Below are 11,605 nucleotides of genomic sequence, written 5' to 3'. Positions count from 1 at the left end.
TCTCTCTGGCCTGCTGACTCTGTTACGCATGGCTGTATGATGGGAGCCGAGCAACAAGTGTGTAACACAGAGATGTGCAGACATCCCATGCTCTTAAATCACATGACATGCTGTATCTGACACACAAGCCGAATCGTGGTGTCGGTTTGGAGACATCAAATCGTTTTGTTTACACTTTTCTTTTCTGTTTGTCTTTTTTGTTTTGAGGCCGAACGGATTACTTGGTAGTTTAGAAGCATTTCGTCTTTTGATTATTTCATTTTATTTATTCTATTATTTGTTTGTTTGTTTTGATGTTTAGATTTGTTATTGAAGACATTTAGATGGCTACTAAGAATTTTGTGCGGGTGTCAGCGGAAGCCACAGAGGCGGCTAAGTTCCAGGGGTTCATCGGAAATGCGCAGTTGTCGCTGACACACTTATTCAGAGGGATTAACACTTTTTGTTTCAGTTTTTGTCCAAGTGACGCCTGCGGCCCACTCGCGATCGTCCCAGCCCGGAGAGGGCAGCTGTTTATCCAAAACGAGGAGGCGGGGGGGTGGGGGACTCAGATCCGACACTGAGTCATGACCGAGGCAGGACAGTGGAGCAGAGCCGCAGATGAGGCTTCGCTTCACAGCACTTGAGGGTAAATCTAAAGAGACAGGAGATTGTTCTTACTGCGGCGCATCAGCCGACCGGCGCCGAGCGACTCTCTAACAAACCGAGTCCGAGTTCACTGGATTCTGCCGAAGGAGCTCCGCAGAGCAGAGTGCTGGGAGGCTGGTGCCCCACACCACCACCACCCCCTCCTGGCTCCTGGAGTCCCGCACTGCTCTTGGTTTGACAAAATAAAACCTGTCGGAGATTACACGCCACCACGGCCTGCCCCAAACTCAGACTGAGCTCTAAATCATCTCGTCGCTGTTTGATATCGGAGTTAAAAAATATTTTTTAAAAAATAAAGTAATCCCTCCGACAGCCAGCAGCACCGCAACAGCAGGAATAAAGCAGCGACACAATAATAACAAGTTCAAATACATGCAGTAAACTTCATCTGCAGCCAAACAAGGAAGAGTTGGTATCGAAGTGAGCACTCACCGCTTTTTTCTCCCTCATTTTTCTCGCAAAATTCACGCATCATTATTCATCGGGCTTCCTCTGTTTTTGCTCCACGCAGCATCAGAGTTGGTCTTTTCCAGCCCGCTTTACTCTGCCGCCGCCTCCCCGTCAGCCCCACCAGGAACACGCACAGATACGCGGCTCCCGCCCGGGGAAATCGAGCCTGTTTGAGTCTCGATTCAGTATACACACGGTTAACATAGCCTGGACTAGTGTGAGGCAAATCCAGCCTAATCGTCAAAACAGCCGACGCTATAATTACGAAGTCTCTATAGAGACTATAGAGCGACCGAGAGAGCAGCAGCTCTTGAGAAGAAATCTCTCCGGAATGCAGAGCATGAGCTGCGAGATTTACTGCTGTGACATGTTCGAAAACACTGTGGCAAATATGGAGAAGTGAGGCTGTTCCTCTGTATGAAGGTGAGTATTAAGACACCGAGTCTGTGGACAGGTTGGGTTTTTTTCCGCAGGCGACATTATAAAAAAGCTAGCCGAGAGAGGTGATGCCTCCACCGGCCAAGAGCTAAGGGCTGACCCGGTGTTTGGCTTAGAAATGGGGGTGGGATTTCCCGATCTTTCCTGTCATTGGTTAATATTTTATTCTGTTGACATGTTTTCTTACTGCTAATGCTTCCGACACCTTCTTGTCCCCCCTCCTCTCCTAGAGTCTGGCCGGAGCTGTCAGAACCACGCCTATAGGGGCCCACAATTGGTCCAGAAAGCGTAAAATCAGCAATCAAAGGGGCTTGGTTCATTAGTGTTGGGGATGGAGGCAGGAAGGACATGTGAGATAGTCACAGATCTGCAGTGAACGGGGCCACATCTCTCCAGTCAGTGTGGGATGACTGAGAAACTGCTTATTTCTCTGAGAGGCACACAGCGCAGCCGGGCTCTGCCTTCTACTGAAGCGCCACTTCTGCTGACGGACTCGGTGCAGGAACCAAAGGAAACGCACATCAGCAGCAACTCTGGGCTATTTTCTTCACCCCGATAACGCGCTGTGTGTTCACTGTGCCGCTTTACAGACATTACTGAGTGCTGTCGAAGAGCGGACCTTCTGGCTCTGGGCTGGGGGGAGATACCATTAAAATATCTGTTATTTCACTTCGCTTTTTGTGGATGCACCGATGAGAGATCCAGTTTTCACAGGGACTGCAATGGCTTATCACCCTTTCCACGCACACCGGCCGACCGATTTCCCCATGTCCGCCTTTCTAGCGGCCGCTCAGCCTTCCTTCTTCCCGGCGCTCAGCCTCCCTCCCGGTGCTCTCACTAAGCCGATCACGGACCACGGCCTGGCAGGGGCGGCGGAGGCTGGGCTCCACCCGGCTCTCAGTCACCATCAGGCGGCTCATCTCCGCAGCATGAAAAGCCTGGAGCCCGAGGAGGAAGTGGACGACGATCCAAAAGTTACACTGGAAGCCAAGGATCTTTGGGACCAGTTTCACAAACTCGGAACGGAGATGGTTATTACCAAGTCAGGAAGGTAAGAACTCTCGCCCGATGCATATAGATCCGCTCACGGATATCCGGAGAACGTGTTTTTATTTCCATACAGTTTAAAGCCTTTTCGGTTAGTCCAAGTAAGCTCGGAGAATTACTCGAGAATTTTAGAGCAGCTAAAATGCCAGTAAACGGCAGCCTCTTTATCAGGCCTTGCACGGTCGGTACATATTTTTGCAGTGATTGTTGGTTTGCTCATTTATTTAAATAAAATAAAATAAAAACTATATTTAACAAAAACAGCGAGAACACGGCATTTACCAGTAATTATACCCTAAATAGCAGTTTTAAATGTCGTTTTAAATAACTATGCCACATCTACATTTGTGGGAGAGGAGCCAGTTATTGAATAAAGCTCCCGTTTGTCTTGAAATATTTGTCATCTACTTCCACCGTGACCACAGCACATATCTGGGATATTTTGGGGGAAATGTGGTAAGAGCTTTGATCAGGTTTTATCTCCTAAACTGCATTCTGTGGAGGCAGCAGAGCTTCTGGGTTTTATAAACAGGCTGTCACTTCAAAAAGCAGGGACATGAGGTGGTGTGGTCATAAATATATTCCTCAGCTTTGTAGTGGATGGCTTGGACACACACACGCACAGAAACACGCACTGTGTTTTTGTGTTGCTGTCGCCTAACAGTGTGCAGCTTTGGAGAAGAATGTCTGACAATTGCAATATTTCTGCCTGTACGAGCGCCGCGTTTTTCCCTCAACGCCTCTTTTGTCAAATTTGCTCAAATGTTGCAGGATAATGTGCAGTTGTGTTCGGGTTGTATCGCGGCGTGTTGACTCCCGGCGTGTGTTTCTTTCCGCAGGAGGATGTTCCCTCCGTTCAAAGTGCGAATAAACGGCCTCGATAAAAAAGCCAAATACATCCTGCTGATGGACATCGTGGCCGCGGACGACTGCCGCTACAAGTTCCACAATTCCCGCTGGATGGTGGCGGGCAAGGCCGACCCCGAGATGCCCAAGAGGATGTATATCCACCCGGACAGCCCGGCCACCGGCGAGCAGTGGATGGCCAAGCCTGTTGCTTTCCATAAACTCAAGCTGACCAACAACATCTCGGACAAACATGGATTTGTAAGTACAAATAGAGTTTTTTTCCTTTCTTTCTTCTGTGCAGGGAGGATATTTTTCATATTTACACGCTGCACTGAGTGTTGAAATACTGGAGATGACATTTTCAACATTTATGGATTTTTTATTTACTTTATTTATTTATTTTTTTGGAAGACGTGAGGGGAAATGGGTGATAGTGAATGTTTGATCACAGGAAAAAAAATCCGGAAAAAAAAAAGAGCACAGAGCGAATTTCTAGTATGAAACTGCCACAGAAAAATGATCAAGTAGCTTCAGTAAAGCTGAGAGACGTGGAGCACTGACATAAATCTGCTCAGAGTATCATCGTCTCCTACAGTATTCTAAAATGAAATTAACGGAGAATATAATATGTAGCGTCTTTACACCCAAAGCTTTGTCACTTTGTCGCTACTTGACTTGGAACTTGTGTCTCTTCGATGTTCTGCAGAATATCGCGGCTCTGCAATTTCTCCACCTTGATATCCAAAGCCAGGCCCAGCTGCCTGAGCTGCAGCACCTACAGGCCTCCTTACCCCCTGACCGTAGTTTGCACTGCACCTCCCTACTGTACACCTTTGTTTTAGGCCCGATTGTATTGGGAACTTAAAAGAAAAGAAAAACCCAGCATGTCTAAGCCGACTGTTTGCGAGGCTGAGGATTAAGTGGTGTATTACCAAATCGGGTCAGAAAGAAATAACATGAAGTGAGTGCGAAACGCTCCCTCCAGCTAGTAACCTCATATGGCTGTTGCATATATTGTGTATTTTATTTTTTCATTTCTATATTTGTGGAGTGTGTTTTATCCAAAATAACTGGCTTTACTTTGTCTTTTTACAAAGCATTTAAAATCAAATAAATAAATAAAATAAATAATAACGCTACCAGTTTGCAAAGGGGCATATTATCACATTTTGCAGTGTGTATCTGAATGGCAGCCTTGTGTGCTTTCTACTGCAAATAAATGGAACATGACGCGTCAGTCTAAATAATTTGCAATAGCTAAGAAGCAGAATTTCTTGGTGTGTGCAGCGCTGATTCGGGCTTGCATTGCCTCGTACAGTCACCTAAAGTTTTTGGTTTTCTGTATCTTTACTGTCACTTTGTGTCCGGTCCATTTTGGGGGAATTTTAAGTTTTGCGTGTGATGTCTTTGATGCGTCAAAACAGACCACCGGGCAGTAACTCCACGCCGCTCTGTGCGTGTGTACTTGTGAAATTTGTAGCTCTTTGTGCTGTTAGGAATTGGATCAAATCGTTTTTTCTGTGGTTCTGATTCCTCATGGCAGCATGTGTGGCCTGGTAAGGTTTTTCCCTTTGCCCCGCACTAATTACAGACCAGGCTGCTTACACAGTAATTATAACAGCATCAATAACAATGCGCTGGATGATCCGCCTGCAACAGATTCTGCCTGGTGTCGAGGTTGAGCATCTGAGAGAGAGAGACATAAACATGCCGTGATATTCACTCGAAAGCTTCGCTTTCTGTGTGTGTTGGTCCAGACGATCCTGAACTCCATGCACAAGTACCAGCCCAGGTTCCACATAGTGCGGGCCAACGACATCCTGAAGCTTCCCTACAGCACCTTCAGGACCTACGTGTTCCCCGAGACCGAGTTCGTGGCTGTGACAGCATATCAGAACGACAAGGTGAGTCAGCGTTCACACTCCACCGACGGCCTCTAATATGGCTGCTATACTTTGCATAATAAACATCCTAAATAAACGTCCTACATCAGCGTCCTCTCCCCCCGCCACCAACCCCCGAAGACTTAATCTGATTTTGTAGGTCGCCTAATTTCCCTGCAGAGGACTCCCATGTCCCTCTGGATTTTTTTAATTGCTGTTTTGCTTGGATTTGTGGCTGCAGCCGACATATCTATGAATTCAAATGGAGTGTGTGTGTGTGTGTGTGTGTGTGTGTGTGTGTGTGTGTGTGTGTGTGTGTGTGTGTGTGTGTGTGTGTGTTATCGGCTATTCACGGGCTATAAATGGGCTATTACCTTGTCCAGAAGTGAATAAATTAGGCGTATAAATGCTGGAGAAAGGAGGTTATGAATGTTGTGACGCTGCGTTAAAAATGACTGGCGTCATATTTGAAAGTTTTGTCTTGTCAAAGTGACACTAGAGTCATTTATTTATGTATTTATTTATTTTCATATCAAAGCTAATCATTCCACCTGAATTTGTAAATAAAAAATTGATGGCATTATTTTGAAGCCCTTGGCTGTTCGTTCGCCTCCTTCTTGAAGCTAATTGGGACTCGTGTCCAGGGGCGGGGGTCATGTTCTAAACGTTTATGGCAAAAAGACACAATTGAGGAGGCATTTAAAGGGTTGGTCACACTGCAGCTAGACTGGGCAGATGCTCAGACTCGCTACTCAAACTGGAAGCGCCTGAAGCGTTAAATTCTGGGGCCACGGAGGGCCTCCAGGAGCACGGAAGCTCCCCCGAGGCCTGTGTGGCTCCTTCAAATACACGGAGCCACACAGGCCTCCTCCACATATTGTGAGGCAGCAGTGTTCCAAACCGCCGTATTAATTATTGATATGAGCGTTATCTGTTCAAGTATAGCATCCTCCGCCATTTTTCTGGGGGTCGAAGGCCTCTGTGGCCCCACAGAGGAATATTTCGTGGCAGAATTTCTCTCTGGGGGCCTATGTGAATAACGCACCATCATTACGTTTTAATTAATAATGCAAATCCGAGGTCTACGCTGTATGTGTGTTAATCCAAAGGCATTGTTTTAATACATGTGGACCAGGTGGAGACACTGGGGCCTAACAATGTGTGTGTGTGTGTGTGTGTTTTCCTGTGGTTCTCTGTGTATAAAACGGCTCCTGTCCTTCTATTTTGGATAGATAACACAGCTGAAGATCGACAACAACCCGTTCGCCAAAGGTTTCAGAGACACGGGAAACGGAAGGAGAGAGAAAAGGTACAAACTGCTGTATAACACCTGCTCTGTGTGTGTGTGTGTGTGTGTGTGTGTGTGTGTGTGTGTGTGTGTGTGTGTGTGTGTGTGTGTGTGTGTGTGTGTGTGCCTGCGCGCTTTGAGTATCGGCCTTTTTTTTAAATTCAGCAAGGACAACTCATTTGTTGTTATTATTATTATTATTATTATTATTATTATTATTATTATTATTATTATTATTGCAGGAAGCAGCTGTCCATGCCTTCGCTGCGGATGTACGAGGACCAGTGCAAGGCGGACAGGGAGGGCGCGGACTCGGACGCCTCGTCCAGTGAAGCTCCTGCCGGCAGGGACACGGTCCACTCCCCGCTGGGAGCGGGTACCAGCCCGCTGAGGTTCAGCAGGCCAAGTCGAGGTTAGTGATACTACCGCTTATTTTTTCTTTGGTGCAGGGGCTTTGTTGGATTTCATGACAGCGGGGTGCGTTAATAATCACGAGCTGCTGCAATGATCGTTTAGGTTATGAAATAATTTCATATTTTAAAGTGATAAAGTATTAAATGAGTGCAAAGTAAACAGTGACACAAAGTAGATGCATTATTGTCATACATGCATTATTTATTTTATTATTATTACACTATTAGTTCTAGATTTTTATTGTGGCATTTGATTTTTGCGATTCAGTTTTTGTTTGGTTTTTGGACTGTGGTGCGTTCAGATAAAACAGCGACATGTCTTTAAACGGTGCCACAGGACTCTGACCTCCAAACTGTTTGGTTGTTACTCATATTACTGTTGGATTTGCGTTGGTTTTTGGTTTGCATTCCTCACCTGTTAACCAAAGGTTGCCTCGGATAACGCACTGACCCGCCTTTATTTAATTTGTTAATTTTGTTGGTAAGAACTGTGTATAAAGACAGTAAAATCAGCCTAATTTTGGACTGCCGTGGGATTTGAAATTCAAATTTTCATCTGAATGTTATAACTCGATTATAAAAGTTCAGAAATAGTCCATTATATATGAGTCTCGTTAGGTCTCAGCATTTAGTTTTAAAGGGCTCTGATAAAAATTTAAACATATTCATTTTTCCAATCTTTGCTCACTAAAACATTACACACAGGCTGACAAGGAATATTTTTCAAAATTAATACAATATTTAAAATGCTGGTTAAATGTTATTTTCTCAAAGACTGGAACATACAAGGTGGATTTGGAGAGAGCGTCCCAACCAGCCTCGTGACCACATGATTTGCTGTGTGTGGGTTAGAGTGTAGGACTGGTGCTTATGTGTCCTGCTTTCTGATTTCTGCATCTTAGATGATAAAACATGCACTGACAGCGAGCAAGAGCTGGAGCATCAAGATGAGCGCTGCACCGGGTCCAACAGCCCGGGACCCGAACCTGTGTCCCCCTACAGCTCCAGGTGTGAGGAGCGCATGAGGGAAAGAGCCGTTGCTGAGAAGAAGGATGACTCTTTATTCAGTATAAGGAGCCTCGAGAAGGACAAAGTGGAAAGCAGGCACAGGAAGGACACCACAGACGTGTTAACAAAGGACTCGGAGGCTGGAGGCATCAGTGCCACTAAGGATGCCTTCTCCCCTCTTGTAGTCCAGACCGAGAGCCCCTCACACTTCAGCCCAGGCCATTTACAAAGCTTGGCTCTGTCTGGCCTGCACAGTCAGCAGTTCTTTAACCCTCTGAACACCGGATCGCCACTGTTGTTTCACCCTGGGCAGTTTGCCATGGCCCCTGGAGCCTTTTCCGCTATGGGCATGGGGCATCTATTGGCCTCTGTATCTGGAACAAGTGGTTTGGAAAATGGCAGCCTCTCCACCCAGGGCACAGGAGGAACCCCAAACCCCTTCCCCTTCCATCTGTCCCAGCACATGTTTGCCTCTCAGGTAAGGAAAGCCGCCCACTTAAATGATTTAGTCCCTCTCCACACCTGTAGCAGTCATGTGACGTCAGCAGGACAGGGACATAGACATGATTTACTTTGCCTTCTTCACACTGTGATTGTTGAAATAAACTCTACACTCAGCAAGCTCGGAATTTAGGTTTGTTGATGATTAAAACAACAGTACACTCATCAAATTCACCTTTTGAAATGTAGAATCATCTATTTGTAAAAATACATAAATAAACAAAACCCAGGAATAATATATTACTGCTTCAGTGCTTTTTAAATCAGTTTTAAACAGTCTGAGAAAACGGAAGAATCTGATGTTTTTGTGAGTAGGTGAATGGAAGAGATTCTTTGATGATCGTCCCACATCAGTGATCTTTGCACTGACTATGTGTCTTTCCTTGTTCGACTTTCAGGGCATCCCCATGCCTCCATTTGGGGGTCTCTTCCCGTATCCTTACACCTACATGGCAGCAGCTGCAGCAGCAGCTTCAGCCTCAGCCCTCCCAGCCACCAGCACATCCAGTCCGCTCTCCAGGAACCCCTTCCTCGGCTCATCCAGGCCACGGCTCCGCTTCAACCCCTACCAGCTCCCGGTGTCTCTGCCTCAAAGCTCGAGCCTGCTCACCACCGGCCTGCAGGGAAGCATCAACCCAGGCTCAGAGTCCTCCAAACCGGGCAGTAGGGAAACCAGCCCAGCACCGGAGCACCACAGCAATCACAAGACAGGAGGCTCAAGTGGGAGGGTCGCGTCTCCCAAAACCTCCGTGAAGGACTCAGTGAACGAGCTGCAGAGCATCCAGAGACTGGTTAGCGGCCTGGAGGGCCAAAGGGAACCCTCCCCAAATACAGACTGTCCCAAGTGATTAAGACTCTCTGTCTGGGATGAAGACTTGGCTTGAATACTAGAGGACTATAAGTGCATATGTCCTGTACAGCACATTACAGAGACTGGGATGAAGGCATGACTGATGGGCGTTGATGAAGGCCAATTATGACTATTTTTTGGAACAAAGCTGCAGGTAGACAGAAATATAGTCTATGTAATTATATTTAATCTTTTTCAATTCACAAGTATTGAAAGTTTCCTTCAGAGCTGACCTGTTGGAAAGCGTGAAAAGCTTCAGCACCATCAGACACCAAAGTCCTCCCTGAAATCCCAGTGTTTTTAGGGTTAGCTTTTGAAGACGGCCAGACCCACCAGAACAAAGAAAAACACAAAACAGAAAAAAAAAATCCCTGCTGCAATTCTACACTCATTAAATAAAAACGATTTAGAAAAGAATAATAAGGAAATAACTCAAATGTGAGGAAAATAAAGAATTAAATAATCACAAAAAACCCCTTTAACCTAAGGCCAAGGACGTCTATCAGAGAGTCACAGTGACAACAAGCAAACAAGTAGTGAATTAAACGTCATCATGTCATATCACAGGTGGACCACGCAAGGCCACCATCGGCCTCTTATAGCGGTCTAACCTGCCCGAGAGCCTGCAGCTCCGCACTGTGCGTGGGGCACTGTGGAAAGTATGTGCTGTAAAGTTTGGGTAACCTGAAGCACTTGAGCATCCGAGCCTGGTTTCTAAACTCCACGCCTGAACACGAGGCTTACGACGCCGACAGGCAAGTCTGATTATTTCAAAAGGGATGGAAGGTGAACGTCCCGCCTGCGAGAGGAAGAAAGAACCGTTTATCATTTAATGCCAGAAAAAAAAATCTTTCTGAACTATTTATGTAATAAAAAAAATCTGTAAATAAAGCTAAGATCCAAGAATATGCAATTGGTATTAATTTATTCAAGGCTGTATATTAGCGTGTATATATTTCGAATGGAACCCCCTCTTACTTATCCTGCCCCCTCCTCTTCCTCCTTCCGCCCCGTTTTACATATACTGTACATGAAAGCTATTTAGCGCTTGTTGGTTTGAAAAAAGAAAAAGAAAAAAAAACTGTGTATGAAGCATCGATGACTTTTTTTAGGAGACGTGTGCCATGTTTTAGTCTGCATCCACCGACAAACACAGAGGAACAGAGATAGAGCGAGCTCCACATGGATTCTAAAACACCTCAGGTTATTTCACTTCAGCCAGGAGACATTCAAAGTAATTCCTCCTATGGGCGCATCGTTCATATCTATTCATAAATATATTTAAAGTTGGAAATATCTTGTTTATGCTGGTTGTCCGGGTATTTTTTTCTTTTTGTTTTTTTCTTTCTTTCTTTCTTTTTTCTTTTTTTTTTTGTTTGTCTCACAATTTCAATAAAAAAATGTTGTGCGAAAGGTTGTATTATTATTATTGTTATTAGTATTAGTATTATTATCACCTCACTCTACCAACTGTCACCACTTTTGGAGCCTTTTTAATGAAGTCATCTAAGCTAAGGTTTCACACAAATAAGGGCCTGCTTGTAGACACACACGCGTACGCGCGGGGCAGGAGCGCCCCCTGTCGGCCACATATCGAACAGGAGGAAAAAGTGTGGTTTACTAAATTTGATAAGAAAATGTGTCTGGGTCGAGTTTGCATGTCATTAAAAGCAGATTTAAATTGCATGGTGAAATTTGTGGGTCAAAATTGCTGGCAGAATTTTTGCATTGAGACTACAGCTATGACTATTACAGCGTGCTTTATTGTTTCAGACTTTACATGAGCAAACGAATTAAAGAGCAGGCTTTGCCCCTCTATATTTGCATTTTTATGTTCTATTTTCTCGTGTTTTGTTGCAGCAGTCTGTCACATCGTTTTAGTTCCTGGACCTGTCTTCTGTACACACAGCTCTATTTCGAGCAGGTCCTCGGTCGCCGTCAATCAGCATTTCCTTTAGCATTGTGTGTATTTTTAGAAACACTGAAGTGATGGAAGTATTTATAGGAAGAGCTTTCTCTGCTGCGCTCGCACACATCCGCTGCAGCCGGAGAGCAGCTTTAACTGTTTAAAGCAAAGAGCAGCTCAGAGTGTGAAACAGAACGTGTTTTTACCTGCGGAAATAAATGTTGTATTATGAAACCAAACATGCATGGTGTTTGGAGTTTGAGCCTAAAGTATTTAGAATGAATGCAATATTTCGTTAGTGCTGCGTATTTGTGTGTGTGTTCC

General features: G+C 45.2%; 1 protein-coding gene across 1 annotated transcript; it reads left to right on the top strand.

The window, feature by feature from the left end:
* Positions 1 to 1,414: 1,414 nt before the first annotated feature.
* On the top strand, positions 1,415 to 10,690 carry tbx2b (T-box transcription factor 2b). Its single transcript, XM_085370625.1, has 8 exons — positions 1,415 to 1,521; positions 1,767 to 2,587; positions 3,423 to 3,690; positions 5,190 to 5,336; positions 6,548 to 6,624; positions 6,846 to 7,015; positions 7,919 to 8,502; positions 8,924 to 10,690. Exons 2-8 carry the CDS (start codon positions 2,229 to 2,231, stop codon positions 9,371 to 9,373), a joined length of 2,055 nt encoding a protein of 684 aa, XP_085226751.1. The 5' UTR covers positions 1,415 to 1,521; positions 1,767 to 2,228; the 3' UTR covers positions 9,374 to 10,690.
* The last annotated feature ends 915 nt before the right edge of the window (positions 10,691 to 11,605 follow it).

This window comes from Diplotaxodon limnothrissa, linkage group LG14 (genome assembly GCF_057381915.1).
Source record: "Diplotaxodon limnothrissa isolate DT_005_m linkage group LG14, D_limnothrissa_male_GT1.1, whole genome shotgun sequence".
NCBI classification, from domain to species: domain Eukaryota; kingdom Metazoa; phylum Chordata; class Actinopteri; order Cichliformes; family Cichlidae; genus Diplotaxodon; species Diplotaxodon limnothrissa.
Note: the sequence above shows the minus strand (reverse complement) of the source record. Positions and strands in the feature narration are given on the sequence as shown.